The sequence below is a fragment of the Pelecanus crispus genome, chromosome 1, assembly GCF_030463565.1.
Source record: "Pelecanus crispus isolate bPelCri1 chromosome 1, bPelCri1.pri, whole genome shotgun sequence".
NCBI classification, from domain to species: domain Eukaryota; kingdom Metazoa; phylum Chordata; class Aves; order Pelecaniformes; family Pelecanidae; genus Pelecanus; species Pelecanus crispus.
Window position 1 is genome coordinate 75,806,867 of NC_134643.1, and position 15,580 is coordinate 75,822,446.

General features: G+C 38.7%; 1 protein-coding gene across 8 annotated transcripts in view; it reads left to right on the top strand.

Annotated features, from left to right (window-relative positions):
* The window catches only part of SOX5 (SRY-box transcription factor 5), a 293,400-nt gene that overhangs the window by 195,154 nt on the left and 82,666 nt on the right, over positions 1–15,580 (top strand). For 6 of the 8 annotated variants that reach the window (XM_075709835.1, XM_075709853.1, XM_075709878.1 and 3 more), the window contains 2 exons: positions 843–963; positions 13,782–13,867. In XM_075709835.1, coding sequence (XP_075565950.1) covers positions 843–963; positions 13,782–13,867 — 207 coding nt within the window. Of the gene's footprint in view, positions 1–839; positions 964–13,781; positions 13,868–15,580 lie in introns of all 8 variants that reach the window. The other 2 variants (XM_075709827.1, XM_075709845.1) reach the window with 1 other exon arrangement.

Below are 15,580 nucleotides of genomic sequence, written 5' to 3' on the forward strand. Positions count from 1 at the left end.
GGGATTTTTTAATTAAATCTAGCCATTTGACATTTTAATCTAGCAAATTTTTTGTTTCTCATCTGTGTGAAATACAAAGACAATGTCCATTTCTAGCAATTAAAAACGCTGACAGAACTGGGTAAAAGCAATATTATTTAGTATTAGACGTTGTGTCATGGCCAACTTCCAGTTTTGATGACTAATTTCTGCATGTCTTAAGTCCCCTGCAGTATCCACTTACAATATAATATTTTCCATTTCCCGACTTGCATGGTTGTGTACAGTTGCTGTGCAAAGTTGAACAGCTAACACTTCAGACATAGCTGTGTTTTATTTGTGAATAAAGTGTCTCAGCCTTTTTTCTTACCATCTCAGAGACTTCATCTCTTCCCATGTACAAACAAGTGCATGTATATGGGCAGAAAAATAGTACTGACTGTGCTGTACGCTACTTATGCTCATATTTGTACTTCTGTGTGTGTGTGTATCTTTGTGTTTGGGCTCAGTCAGGGTGAAAGCTACTGTCTGAGACAGAGATACTGTTACAGTGCAATAAAAGAGAAGAAAAACCCACCCTGCAGTCAAAGAGAAGTGAGGCATTATGGACTGTGGGGGGAACAATTAATTGGGATATAGGTGTGCGTTAGTGAAATCTTTTGATTTATTTTGGATTAACGTAATTCCTATGAAGTACTTTGGTAATTAAGATGAGGGTGAATAGTTGATGCTACTGGAACACCCCGTTATGGAGGAGCATATTCAAACCTGACCTCTCAGATCAGAAGTAAGAGAAAGGACGTAAGCAGACATTTTCCCCAGAAAAAAATTCCACGTTTGATTTTCCCTCTCCTGTTCAGCAGGTCCAGGGTCAGCTGCCTCCATTAATGATTCCCGTATTCCCTCCAGACCAACGAACCCTAGCAGCAGCTGCACAGCAAGGATTCCTTCTTCCTCCTGGTTTCAGCTACAAAGCGGGATGCAGTAAGTCCTGTAGATTTTTTTTAGCTGGAAGTGGGTATAGGGCACAATTTCATGCCAATCTGTATAAAAGTATCACCTCTCTTGCCAGATGGACAAAGCCATTAACTTGCACAGATGAGTGTAAAATAGAGAATTAGTCGGTATCGTATGAGAAAAGATTGTCAGAGATGAAGTATGTGTTTGAACGTAACAGCAAAACATTTCACACGACAAGTAGATTTGTGCACCTTCTTTCTGACAGATCTTTTTGACAAGTGAACATGCTCATGACCACACATACGTACATACATCTGAAGAGAAGCTATTTGAAACTTCCCAATAAATTTCAACACTGTTGTAAGAAAATATGTTTTTTTCCTGAAGCAGCCTGCTTACTATTTGTGAACTGAGGGCCTATTCTAGTCTCTTTCTTCACACAGAACTCACATTAATCTCAACGGGGGTTCTGCACAGAGATCAAAGATAGCATATGCCTTTCAGTTTGATGGACTAACACAAACTATGAGTATATTTATGAGAGCCTGACACTAAAAAATATAGCATCTACATTTTTAATCTTTGAAAGATTTGTATTGTTCTCTATACTCCCCAGATTTTTTTGGAAATTTTATTTAAGCCTTCTATAGGATTTCATGTTCCTGTCAACAGGATGATAATAAAACAAGTTAAAGAATAATTGAGGAACTCCATTTCCATGAATAGACTTAGCTAGAGCATGAGTTTCATAGACTTGTTTTCATGCATTTGTGCTTGTATAACTCTTCTGACATCAGTTTCCTACTGAGTTATCTAGGACTTGCTTGTTCTACTGTTCTCTGTCTCTGTCATGGGTGTTTAGTTTTATTATGTCCATGTCAGTGTATCTATCTGTATTACTGACCAACTCACGAATTCATCAGTTGTTTTAAGTTACTCAGGACTTGCCACTGCAGCCGTTTCGTAAAATTAGAACATGAAAAGATTCCTTTAGTTAAAGTGGCTTAGCCCACAATTTCAGATTTCTTTCAGTTTCTGTAACATTGTAGATACAGTACTTGAATGTGAACTTGAGTTTCTTTGGCCACTAATCCCTTTACCTAATATTTTACAGACTGGGACCACTACTGAAAATTACTGTTCAAAACACTTCACATCCCTCAGCAGCTGCAGCACCAAAGCATAGGCTCATTCAGTTCTTCCAGTGATTTCACACTCAGTCTCTCTCAAATGGGAGAAGTACTGATTCACATTACAGAATGTTTAACTGGAAGCCACACTGAATATGAATGCTACCATAACTGTAGGCCTGGAAAAGGTCAGGAAAGCACCCTGGTAGATATATTTGGCAGGTTAAATTAGTTGCATGTTAATGAAGTCTGGTTTGGATAGAAAGAGTTGAGGTTGGGTTTTTTCCTTCTTTTTACTGCATGTACATTAACTGTAAGACAGTCCTATAGTTCCTCACATCCATGAAGTACATATGACATCGCATGTTTGTGTAACCTTGAAAATGAAAAAGAAAAAAGAGCAAAGTTGCTGCTGCTCCTGGCAGTAAGGCTTGGAAATAACAGCATGCCAAGGTCTAGGACTGAGCAGAAGCCAGTGGAAAAAGACAGCTCTGTGTTTGGTGATTCCTTGGCATGTTTGACTGTATTTGACTGAGAAGCTGAGGAAAAGTGATAAGTAGTCCAAAGGATTTTTTTCTTTTTACTCACAGTTTAGTGTAAACAAAAAAGCATATACGGATTTAGCTACACCTAGAAAGCTTGTAGCAATGAAAAACATAGCTGCCTTAAAACTATAACATGTTCACATCAAGTAATGTTTTTGACAGGCCATTAAAACATATTTCTCCCACTTCCCTGCTTGCCCTTCTGTGTATCAGTCCTCTTGGCAAAGATGTGGTAGACTGTAAACCAAAGAGCTTTGGATACAATTTTCTAAAGTACCTGAGTGATGCAGGAGACTAAATCTTCATTTGAAGAGTGACAAAGGCAATAGGATCTAAGTCTCAGGGATATTTAGCAAATGTTTGTACTGTAGACCTCAGTATGGTCACCTATGCTAGCTTGAACTCAGCTAAAGTGGGTACCAGTATAGCACTGCAACAGAGAACATACAGCAGATTAATTTGCTCAGCTTCTCAGCACGTTAAATGCCTGATTTTCGCTGAGTTTGCTTTTGGATGCAAGGCTTTCCTATGAACTTCTGAAGATCCCACTACCAGCATCTTTACCTGATTGCCATTGTATGTTTTAACTTTGGCTTATTTATCTTATGAAAATGGAACCTCACTTCTGCATCTTCCCAGTCCTTTTGGAAAACCTGCCCTTTTTTTCTGGACGGATAGATTTTTGGAATTATTTTGTATGGCTGAGTACCTTGATTATGGATATCTGGTTGGGACATCTTCAAAGGGACAGTTATACTGTTTTGTGCTCTGCCCCTTTGAAAAATCAGATCTCCAAAAGAGTATCTCAAATTCAGCAGCACGTCATGTAAGGCACTGCAGATCTCTAGTCAGTTGTGCTGTTGGCCACACCTCATGGCTGGGTTACTTGCCACCTTCTGTCTGCAGGCCAAGTAGCTGAAGAGATAACTGCCTCCACTTGCTCATCACTGTGCCTCTAACTTCTGACGTACTGGCCAAGCTTCTTGGTTAAGCACTCCCTAACTTGCTTCTGTCCAGGCTGGGAGAGCAAGGACTTTCTGTTAAAACTGCTTAAACCGAGCTGGCTCATTTTAATGGAAACATGTTGGGAAGTGATAAACAAGCAGCTTGGTCACAGTGGTAACCTTTGGCAGGGGGCTGTGATTGGAGATAGTGGCCTCTTCAGCCAGCACAGCTGCAGCTGGGAGAGAATGCGTGATCAAGCCTCGAGGTCAGTGAAAGAGAAAAAATGATGAATACCTAGTTATACTGCTATTTTTCTTTCATTCAGCTTAGATAATGAAACCAAACTAACTTACTCAATGCTTTCTGATTCACCTGTCCATGTTAGAGCAAGAGAGGGTCAAATGTATGTCTCCCAGTGGTTTCAGAGAGCATGTGTGGTAGGATTCCTCAGCCAGTGCTTCCCAATGGACTAATGACTTATCCAGAGAAAGACTGTGGAAAGGAAGAGTACTGATTTCTCTACACATACTTCCTTTTTTGAGGATTTGACTGACGATAACACAAAAATTATCGTAACAATTCATAGCAGGGGTCCATTTAGATTCCTCTCATGGCAGATACCTAAAGAAGAGTATAAGAACAGGGCAAGAGTGTACTGATACTTTATCCCCCTATACTTTGCCAGGTTCCAGTGATTGGGGACTCGGGGACCTTCTGACCCAGTGGTGGCATCACTGTGTGAGAGCTATGGTGTCTGTAATTCAAAACAAAGAAGTTGCTCTGCTTGGGTTCCTACCTGATTGGAAACATTCTAGACAGCTGAAATGCTCAAAAGAATACAACAGTATCAATCTCTAATACGTGCGGAGCAAATTATTCACTTGCACTTCTCCAAATATTTTGCAAAATTGGGTAAATACATGGAGGAGAGGGGTAAATATTTTCTCCATGGTTACATGGCAGGTCACGGTCTTTGGCTTCCAATTCAATGTAATAAATTTCCTTTTCTTTCTTTTTCTCGGTAGCAGACCATGCTTGGGAGTGGCTTAGTTTTTCATTTTGTTTTGTTTTTTTAAACAGATGGTTTGCATTACATAAGGGACAATTTACACAAGTTGACACTTCCCCTTTTTTCTCTATGGCATATTGTGTGGTGGTAAAGTTGGCAGAGAAAAAGGGAGGAACTTCTATTAGGATTATATTTCTGTTTGAGAAAAAGATTCATAATCTATGGTTCCAGTTGATTTTTAACCTCCATACCTAGATATAAGTGCATGGTGTGTAAAATATTTAATATTATTATTTACAACCAAAGCATTTTTTTCATATGGGAAAAATAAGTGGGCAATATGTGATGGACTATATTGTCCACAATTAGCAAGAAAAATACTGGTTACCTGCTTATTTGCTACATACCTGGTTATCCATTCACTGTGTGCTATTTGGAATTTAAGTACTTTGATTTTTATGCAAACTTCTTTATATGTATTTTATTATATACATAATACGTAATATTTATATAGATGTGTAATGCAAATCTCTTTACAAAGAGTTGATGTTTCAAAGTGGGGTGTTAACTAAGTGACCTGTGGCATGAGCAGATGTTAGGAGTTACTCCCAGTAGCCTAGGTATATTAATTGGTTTTAGCAGCAAGTGAGCTCCTTCCATGTTGGCTGATGTTGAAACCAAACAGACCCCAATTACTGCATTTTCCAAATTGTGGCAAAGCTTCTCCCACATTTAGGCTCTGCATATTGGCTGAGGTCATTTAACTCTTCTCCTTTTATTGTCAGTCAGCGTTCCTTAACCCTATCATTTGTTACTACTGCTATTACTAGTTCAGCTTCACTTGTGATACTTGCTAGATAATATACATGACTCCCAGCATTTTAGCAATGGCGAGTGAAATGTCAGCACTGCTGAGGTCTGAGGGGCTGTTGCTGTTGACTTCACTGAAGTCAGATTTCACACCAGATTGATACAGATCTGCTAGGGCCACTGTTAGAAATAATTAGAATTTATTTACAGCTAATTAGTATTTGTGAAGTGCTTTGAAAGTATAAAAACTATGGAAGTGATAGGAGATAAGTTTTGTATTGTGCCCTTTGAAAACTGCATAGCCTCAGAGGAGGCTGCTCTTTAGTCGTAGGTAGTGTGATCCTTTTATTAATGCACATATGTATAGATTTGTATGTGGAATGTTAAGGCATGATTGACTCTGTTGTATTAACACATAATAAAGGGAATGAAGTAAAGATTTGGGAAAGCAACAGGGGCTACTTCTGCGGAGCTATTTACACAAAAGGTAGGAGGAGATAGGCTGAGAACAGTGGTAGATTGGGTATTCTTCAACAACTGGATGGAGCAGAATGCACCAGGACAGGATGCTTCCCCGTGCTTCCTCTGCGGTTCTGCATGTGCAGCACTGTTTACAATTTGCTTTCCACTAAAAGACAGAGAGTAGCCCAAACTTTGTAAAGAAGATGGGCCCTCCCCAATTAATGGTGCTAAGTAAGATTCATTTTGGAAACTGCACTCCATGACTTCTTTAAGCATTTGATGATTGCGATAAAAAGGAAGTGAAATGTTGCCTAGCCTCTTACGGCAGTGTGGTATGTTGTATCGGTCCTGAGGTTTTTCAGTGATTGAAGCTGTTGAATTCCAGGTAGTTTCTTCACTGGAGGATGAACAACAACATACTTCATTTTCTAAACTGAGGTATACAAGAAATTGAATTATATGGAGATTTTTAGGATTTGTTTTCTTTTCTCAGGAAACAATAGTTACTAAGTCTGTATTTCTGGAAGTGGGATTTAGCCCAAATATATTTTCCAGGTTATTCGCAAATTCTCAGGAAAGCTTCTAGGTAGCCTTTTATTTCCCGATACCTATGTTATTTTTATGGAAATATGCCAAATTTTGGAAACAAGAATTGTTTTTTTTCCCCCATTCCTCCTCTCCCCTGTGGATAATTTGTTGTAACAAATCATATTGTGTTCCTAGTCAGATGTCATCAACATGAGGTTTTCTGAAAGCGCTTTAATCGCTATTTCAACCATATCCAATTAGGGAGGAAAAAACTGAATGTACAATAGGTACATTGTATGTGTCTTACATATCAGCTCGTTGCTGCTGGAAGTGTTCTAAATAAAATAATGTACACAAAGTTATTGATGAAATATCTAATTACCTTTTAAAATCGGCAAAAATGTGTGAGAAGAACAAGCCAACCCTAATAAAATTAAACTATGCTGAATTTACTGTTCATCCATATTCTGAACAATAATTCCGATGTCCAAGAAAAATGAAACTCTCAGTTAATTGGTTCCTCATACAGTACAATAAAATTAATGTTTAGGAGTTAAATACCATAAACTTCCTCAGGGAAATTTGCTGATGTATCTCTGTTTTTTAGTCAGTCACATGTTTCATTGTTTAATGGACTATCATGTGGACTGTCTTATAATTTTTCTTGTGCTCAGTGTCCATGTGTCTAGCTTCTAAAGAGACTGAGTGCTAATTTCTGATTTAACTGTGTCAGCTGTATCAGCTGACATACAGGTCATTGACAATCACCAAATCACAAGAAAAAAATATTGACATTGCTATGCTTTTATCAGAATGACAAAAATAGGAACCATGTGTTGTGAGGACCACATACTGTAGGTTCTTTATAAAGATGCTAGTCATCTTTCAGGGCTACTGTTTATGCCTTGGAAAAGAATGAGCATATGACTAAACCCTCATGTTCCCCTCAGGATAAGGAAAGAATAATAGCATTGTGGATAGAAAGAGCAAGAAGGAGGAATTTTTGGTAACAACTTTGCCTTTTAGCATACATGAGAATGTGTCACTTCTGTAATGCTGCAGATGCAACGGAAGGCATCAAGACTGCAAAAAATAACACCACAACTAAAGACTATTTCTAACTGAAAGAATCCCGTAGCCCCTGATCTATGTGTGGCTTTCTCGCAACAATGCTACTAAAAACAAGATAGACAAGCAAAATAATGGGGTCCTGTGAAAACAGGCCGATAGTTTCAGTTCAGTTTCCAGGCCGTAAAAGATGTCTGGTGTTACGGCACTATTATCCATAGTTGGGCAACCAAATAAAAGTCCTGATTCTTAAATTCATGAGCATATACAAACCTCTGTGGAAATACATTGGCTTTCCTTGGTACTTAGAGCTTTTGAATAACTGTCATTTATTCAACAGGTATATAAAAAAAAGGCACCCTGGAAATCATAGGGTTATTCTGGTTGGAAGGGACCTCAGAAGGTCTGTAGTCCAACCTCTTCCTCTAAGCATGGTCATCTAGGAGATAAGACCAGCTTACTCAGGGCTTTATTCAGTCAGGGCTTGAAAACCTCCAAGGACAGAGACTGCACAACCCTGTTTTGACAGCCTGTTTCGAAGTTTGGCTGTCCTTATGGGGAAAATCTGATCCTCTCTCGATTCACTTTATGCCCATTGGCTCTTGTCCTCCAACCAAACGCTGCCGTGAGGAGCCTGGCCCTATCTTGTTGATCACCTCCTCACAGGAATTGGAAAGCTGTTTTTAGGTCCCTCCAAAGCCATCCCTTCTGTAGTCTGAATTGTTTCTTTAAATACAAAATAGGCTAATCCCTTGTAGGCAGCACTCGGTCAGTGCTGTCCGGAACTATCCTCAAAGAAAATCAGGGAACCAGTTTGGATTTCTTTTTGGAAGCCAGTGGTGGTATCTTCTTCATACTCTTTTTCTTATTTATCTAAATCCCTAATGCCTAGAGGCAGAAGTCAGGGAACACTGCTCATGCCTTTCACAGCCTCCCATTACTCTTGCTACATGCCCACCATCACACCAAAAAAACGAAAGGAAAATGGTGATGAGGATGGGAATGAATCAGTGGTGAGAAGAGATGCAGTGGGTTACCTGTCAGTTAGCCATCAGCTGTGATTATTCATTATAAATATACTTAAGTGATAAATTGAGTGTAAAATTATTGCAGCTTTTTCTAGAGCTTGTCAAAAATGGGGGGAAGATAATGTAGAATTCCTTTTCATTCAACAGAATCTACTATAAGCAAATGTTTATTCCAGTATTTTTCAAGGAATTTAGTTTAGCATTCTGGTTTTGGAAATTATAATTTAAGAATTTGGTTTTGTTTTCTACTCTTTATATTCTTTACACTGTTTTCTTTTTTTCTTCTCCTTCCATGACCTCCAAATTTTTTCGCTTGCTCTCCCTGAAAGACAGGTAGGAGGAAAACAATAAGTTTAAAAAAATCATAGGAAATAAAACCCCTACTTCTCCTCTTCTGGTATCATTTTTTTTTAAAGAAGAAAATTTCAGGAAAAAAATCAGAGAGTTCTATTGTTTCATATAATCAGGTTCAACTTAAAAATCCTGTCAAAACATTATAATTTAACATTAGCATGTAACTTGATTTATATAGCAAGTAAGACAATTGTGCCTGCTCTGAAGAGCTTGCAGCCTGTCAGGAGACAAGACAAGACACTAGGGAGGATTACACCATGAAGGAGAATAAATGAGATGAGTGACAGAAAAAGGAATACAAAAAACATCTTGCGAGTTTAGGTGAATGGTGCAACACACATAATGTTAGCTCCTATGCTTTCTTTTAAAAAAAAGTCTTAATGTTTTTTAACTTCCTAAACTCCTTTGATAAAATTTTGCAAAATGTATCAATGGTTTAAGAGCCACTGTTGTGTTTCCACAAGTATACAATCATTTAGTATCCCTGAGCTTGGTAGCTAGTCAGCTGAAAATCAAGATCCTAAAAACACAGGGTTGTTACTTTGCATTTTGGGACAGGATGTCCACTTGGCTCTGTACCACAACTTACTTTCACAGAAAAGTGTTTTCAGTGGAGGATGATAAGGAAAGTTCATAGAAAGAGTGGTTGAAAAGTGAATGTACTTCATGAAAAATCCTCTTGTAAGCAAGATCTTGGAAGATTATTTTGGGCAAGGATGAAGGTGTGATTTGAAATTGAAAGAAGTTGCAGTGCATAAATTATCAGGAAAGAGGTTCTGGGTATGTTTGTGGAAGACAGACCAAAAGACGAATAGAGAAATAAAGAATTGGCACAGAATTGAGGGTTCAGCCTTGCCTTTTTTCTCCCCTGAGCCACTGGCATTCTCGTTTGCTCACAGTGTGTACCAACACCTCTAACGTACCCCATCAGCTCCTCCAGGCTGACATAGCCCATTCACTTCTTTAAGGGCTGTATCACCAGTACATATGTCCTTCTGTGCTCTTTTCATGTGGTCAGTCTTGAATAATTCTGTTCTTCAAAGTGATGTCACCAAGTAGCTGGGAAATAACTACGTTAGAGAAGAATATGTCAGCTAATGAAATAATATTGTTCTTACAGTAAAAATCCCAGCCTTTGACTTGCTCCAGATTTTACCATATAGTGTACTAAAGAAAAGCAACAACAAAAAAACCAACAAAAAAACTTCTCTCTGATGCTTTGTTTATAAGAAAAGTCCACTCATAATGAGAAACAGTTTGGAACGTGAAAGGAATGCACAAAATGTATCTTTTGGTAGCTGAAAGATGCGGGGAGGTATGCCTGCATGCATTATTAGGTTAATAGTCAATTTTGTGAATTGAAGTGTAGTATAGTCGTTTGAGAATTTACTGGTGTTTTCAGTGATGCAAACTTGTGAATGGCTTGGGAAATATCTATTTCTGATAACTGTATATCTCGCCTCACATTCCTGAAATGTTCCCAGAGCTTGGGAAAAAAATGAAGTGACTTTTTACATCTAAAAATAAGATATTTACTGAAGAAGTAATGAAATAGTTAAGACATGCGTTTCCCAGACTTCAGAATTAACTAAAACTGCTCAAGCAAAACCTTCAGTCTGATATGGGAGTAAATTTAAGGACAGTAGAAAGAGGTGTCATGTTCTAGAGCAACAGCAAAGAGTGAACAGGTCCATATTTATCAGAGGAGACTTGAGGCCTTTGTTATTATTTTGAGGGGTGGCAGCTGCTCCACACTATGTAATGTGAGTATATAAGTGCTTGGCCTCCTCGTTGATAGAGGGCCTGGATCCTTCCCTGGGAAGGACACTGTTCGAAGAGTTGGCTGTGGGTTTTAATCTTGGCTCTTCCGCTGGCCTGTTGTGTGACCCAGGGCATGTCATGGCATTTGAGCATATTCCTCGCTCTTTTGTGTTGTGTCTCCTGTGGACAGCAAGCTCCTCCAGACAGAGGTGATCTTTTATTAGACTTTTGTACCAGGGCAAACACAATGGATGGCTAACCCCGATGGTTACTCTGCTCATTATCACACCTTCCTCCAACTTCTTTGCTGCTACCGTGTCTGTACCATGGGAGAAGTAATGTGGATGTACTGTGTATGAGGAGCGCTTGAGAAAGAATTACAGCACAGGCAGGATGTACTTTTCTACATAAAAAGAATTGCTAAACCCCTAAGATAAGCACAAGATAGCAGAGGGTATTACCAAAGCATAACGATGCAAAGATTCGTAATAGGTTACAGAAGCCTTTCAGATTTGTGTGTTGTTTTTGTTTCTTAAAAATATTTTGGAGCACTGGAAAAATGTAAAACCCTTTAAAGAGTGAACTAACAAAAAACCAACCTGGTAAGCAGGAGAGCCTAGCTCTGCACAGCTATACTCTGGTTTTAGGATGAATTTGAGTTTTTTCCTTAGAATTATGAAAACCTACATTAGCATGTATTGGCGTAGTAGTTGCTTTCTAGCATGGTCTTCTAAGAGTCCCAGAGGCATCACCTCCACTACCAAAGCCAGTGCGTGTGACCATGCACATGGCCATGGGGTATGCATGTGGCCATGGGGACTTTAGCATGTTCTTCTCTCAGAAGCATCTCCTTGATATAGCTGCCAAATGAACCGTAAAAGGTAGGAATTACCACAGCAGACAATCTGCCTGGCTGTTTAGGTAGGTGAGAATAGTGGGATACGTGAATTTGCGTGAGGTTGTGGAAGGATGGGCTGAGGCTTATACATGTGTGTGGAGAGAATGTGGGACAGTAATCTTTTAATATGTACATTTTAATACAAATGATTTGTAACTGAAAATTTTAATGGGCTGTAGAATCAACATTCTAGTGAAAACTTCTCTCTCGTTCTTTTCTTTGCAGTTCAGAAATTAATAATTTTGTATTATTTCATAGCTGGTTCTTAAACAAAATGTCCTCTTCTAGAGAGGAGCCTTTTGGAATGATGCTGGGATTAGCCTTTGATCTAGTAGTGGTGTGGAAGCAGCTAAACACCATTGACCCTGAGTCTTTGACCACCATCTCTTTCTTCTCCGTGTCCTCACATGTTTAAGGCCCATTGCTTGGGCCACAGGATAACTACACAGAAAATTTCAAGTCTGGGAAATGTTTCATTATATGAAATGGAAAGTGGATGCCACAGTTAAAGCAAAGGAAAATGGGAAAATGGGGAACAATGGCATCCTCTAGGGAAAAAAATCCAAGCAAGTCAGCAAATCTGTTGCCCATTGACAAGAAATAAATAAATAGAGAAGTTGCGGCCTGGTGCTGGTGCAAAGATATTTGTGAATGGGGATGTCTGGGTGGACCTTTAGATTCCCATTGCTTGGCTGGCTGGCCTTGGCCTTGAAAGACTGTGAGGCTTCAGTCAGCAAAGCATGATTTAAGATGTTCTTCAATACAAGCAGGCATGCTTATTGAAGCTAAATATCTGTTAAGATGCTTTGCCAACCCAGTTTTTTTCTGGCCCTCCATTTCTGGAAGTTATGGTATTTAATTCTTAACAGGAGATCAAAATGCTTGAATGAAAAGATCTCTCTAAAGAAGGTTGCGTTATAAAAGGGAAAAATAAACATTAGCAGTTTTCCTGAACATGTATACACCAACACAGCTTATTTCTAACATTTCAAAAACATGAGATAAATTTCTTTCCCTTTGTTTTCTGTTTCCTGTAACTTAGGCTTGATACCATTATAAACTTTAATTCAATAATAGCTAATAATGATTGTACAGAACAGCCTGCATTGCCTTCTTAATTTGTTTTTTTTCCCCCCAGTTCACTCAAAAAAGCATAATAAAGGAGGAGAACTTTTAATCTACCTCTCTAATGAAATGTACAGGAGCATTTAGGTAGATTTTCCTGATAAAGTCTTCTGCCTTTTCCATAATCTCATTTCAAGTGGCTGTCTTAATGCTACAGAAGTCATGTACGCTACAGAACATAGGGACATACAGAAATGCTCTGGTGATCCTTATTTGAGTGGAAAGTGCTTAAACATTTTATCATTTGGAGAGGCAATATAATGCATGTAACATTTTTTATTATTTTTTACCGGTTTTCTTAATAGTTTTGTTGATGGGCTAGCATGAAGTTTGTTTTAACAAACCAGGTATGTAAGGAGTGACCAAAACATTAAAACAGACATTAAAACGTGCCTGTCTCTGTCTTGATTCTTGCAATCTTGGGTAATTTTCCTTTACAAATGCCTGCAACTTTTTCTTAAACCTTTACTGGGTCCCTTTATCTCATTCAGCACAACGCAGTTCTTACTAAAACTGAAGGAGTTTTCCCTCAGTAGCAAAATTGAATCACAAGTCATGAAGTGGAGTTGGCGCAGGGATTTCGGAGGCTTGTATCTGATTTACTTAACTTCACATGCTTCTTCATGTTGCAGGATTAAACCCTGAAACTAAAGCAAGGTTTTTTTCCTCACCTAAGAGAAAACACAGTAGTCAAGGGAGTGCCATTTCTGATCTGTGTGAGGCTCAGTTTACTAACAGTGAGCAGAGTTTTGTTAACTTCATTTTCTGGGCAAGCTTGTAAATTTGTCCCCTTCTAATGCTGTGATCTTATCAAGGTTGTACTGTTTTCCTTTTCTTCTCCTCCACCCCCATCTTCTTTCTTTCTTTTTTTTTTCTTTTTTTTTTTTTTTTTTTTGAAGTGCAGCCTTCTGATCAATGTGCACTTTTTTTTCCATTTCCCTAAATACATCATGAAAAAGGATGAGGTTTCCGCCTTAATTGCTTGTGCCTTTTATTCACATTCCTCTCTCAGCCAGAATTGTGAAAAGAGTGTTAGTAAAAGGCTGCACAATAGAGCTTTTCATTAGGCCTCAACAAGGCACACAAAAGAAGGCTTTTGGAAAGAGTGAATGCAGGACTTTAATTTGCAGGTGGAGAGTAGATAAAAGGTGCTGACGCCTCTATTATTCTCTTACTTAGGTGACCCTTACCCCGTTCAGCTGATCCCAACTACCATGGCAGCTGCTGCCGCAGCAACACCAGGCTTAGGCCCACTCCAACTGCAGGTAAGTCCAAAAACAATGCAGAAGAGGCAAAGGTTAAGTAAATATGAAAAACTGTTTTCTCTCCCATTTGAACACAATGCAATTAGCAGGGGGTTTGGTCTGTTCTCTTCACATAAAATTTGCATCTGAAGCAAAATAATCGCCAAATCATACACATTTTCCTTTTACCTTGGGGGAAATTTTTGTTACTTTTTTGTGTCTTTATTGTCAATTTAACTACTTTTAGGTTTGTACTTTAAATTTCCGCAGAGCAGTATGTTTGCTTGTCTTTTCCATTAGATAGTTCTGATGCAGGCTGTGTAGGCTGACTAGGTGTAAGCCAGCAAAAGGAAGTGCATTGCCGGGTAGAAAAGCTCTGTCCTGACAAGCACTTTTAAACTGCTTAAAAGTCGCTTAACGTGATTATGTCCTTTTAGGCTGTAAGCTCTTCAGAGCAATGACTGGCCCCTCCTACAGTGTTTTATGGTACCCAGGACATTTTAGGCACTGCTGTAGTGCAGATAATTAGCGATTGTACTAATTTAACATAGGTAATTAGAAAACAGGTGGAAAGATACTAAAGAATTTTTTTTGAGCTGCTTTAAAAGAGTTGGCCTGGTAGTCAGATGTATCTGATTCAAAATTCCCAATATCATTCTAAGTTTTGGAGGTATTAGGGTGTCCACGGGTCTTAATGATAGCGGTGCAGGTGTTCCTGAGGTATTCCTGATCAGCCCCACAACCCTTGTCAAATCACTGGAATTAAACAAATGTGATGTCCATCTCCACAGTTTGAGTTTTGTTACCTGCCATGTATGCTTTGCTGGTAGGATGAAGCTGGGTAAAATTTGGGACTAAAATCAGATCAAGATCCAAATCATCTCTAGTTCTGCAAAATCTGGATTGACGCTCTTTTGTAGAAACAAACAAACAAACAAAAAAAATCCCATACTCTCTATTGCTAATTCGTCTCCCCACTCATTATTATTTGCCAAGTCACATGGAACAGCAGAGCTTTATACCTGCTTGGAAAAGCTCCACATTTATAAACAGTACGTGTAAAATGCATTCTCAAACTCAGTTTGGCCATCATCAGTATAAAGTAGACTCTCTGCAACATCAGATATTTCAGTTGTTTGGCCAGCATTTGAGAGTGTGGGACATAGTTCTTGGGAAGATTTTTTTTTTAATTTTAACACAGCCAGCGGAAGTTAGCCGAGTTTCACAGAAATAGCTGCCAGTGTGTAAGCTGACACATTCCATGCACCACAGAGGTTAATACATTCATTCCTATTGTGCGTTTGTATGAAAAGCTACACTGTCTGTGTGTTAGTTTCTGATTCTGTGAGTTAAAGATACGGTAGGCGGCTTAAGAATCATGGGAGCCATAAAAGTCATCCCTCTGAAATGAATTTTGAGGAGTAATGTCAGTATTGATAAAGTGCTTATAATAGCCAAACACACATGAACACGCATATGGAAGAAAGAGGGGAGAAAAAGGAAAAACAAAAATGGAGCTAGCTAGCAATGAGAAAATAGAAGTCTGAGTCTAATTCTCATGTTTTTGTGGTCATTCAAGCTAGTCCTAAAATAATGCATCAGCGCTCCAGTAAGTTGGGAGGATGGTTTGCTTTCATTTCAGGACCAGCTTTGCTCTGTATGTATGCATGCAGTGGGCTGAAGTATTCTTATTAAAATAGGCTTTATTACAACGACAGTTTCCTTAAAAAGGTG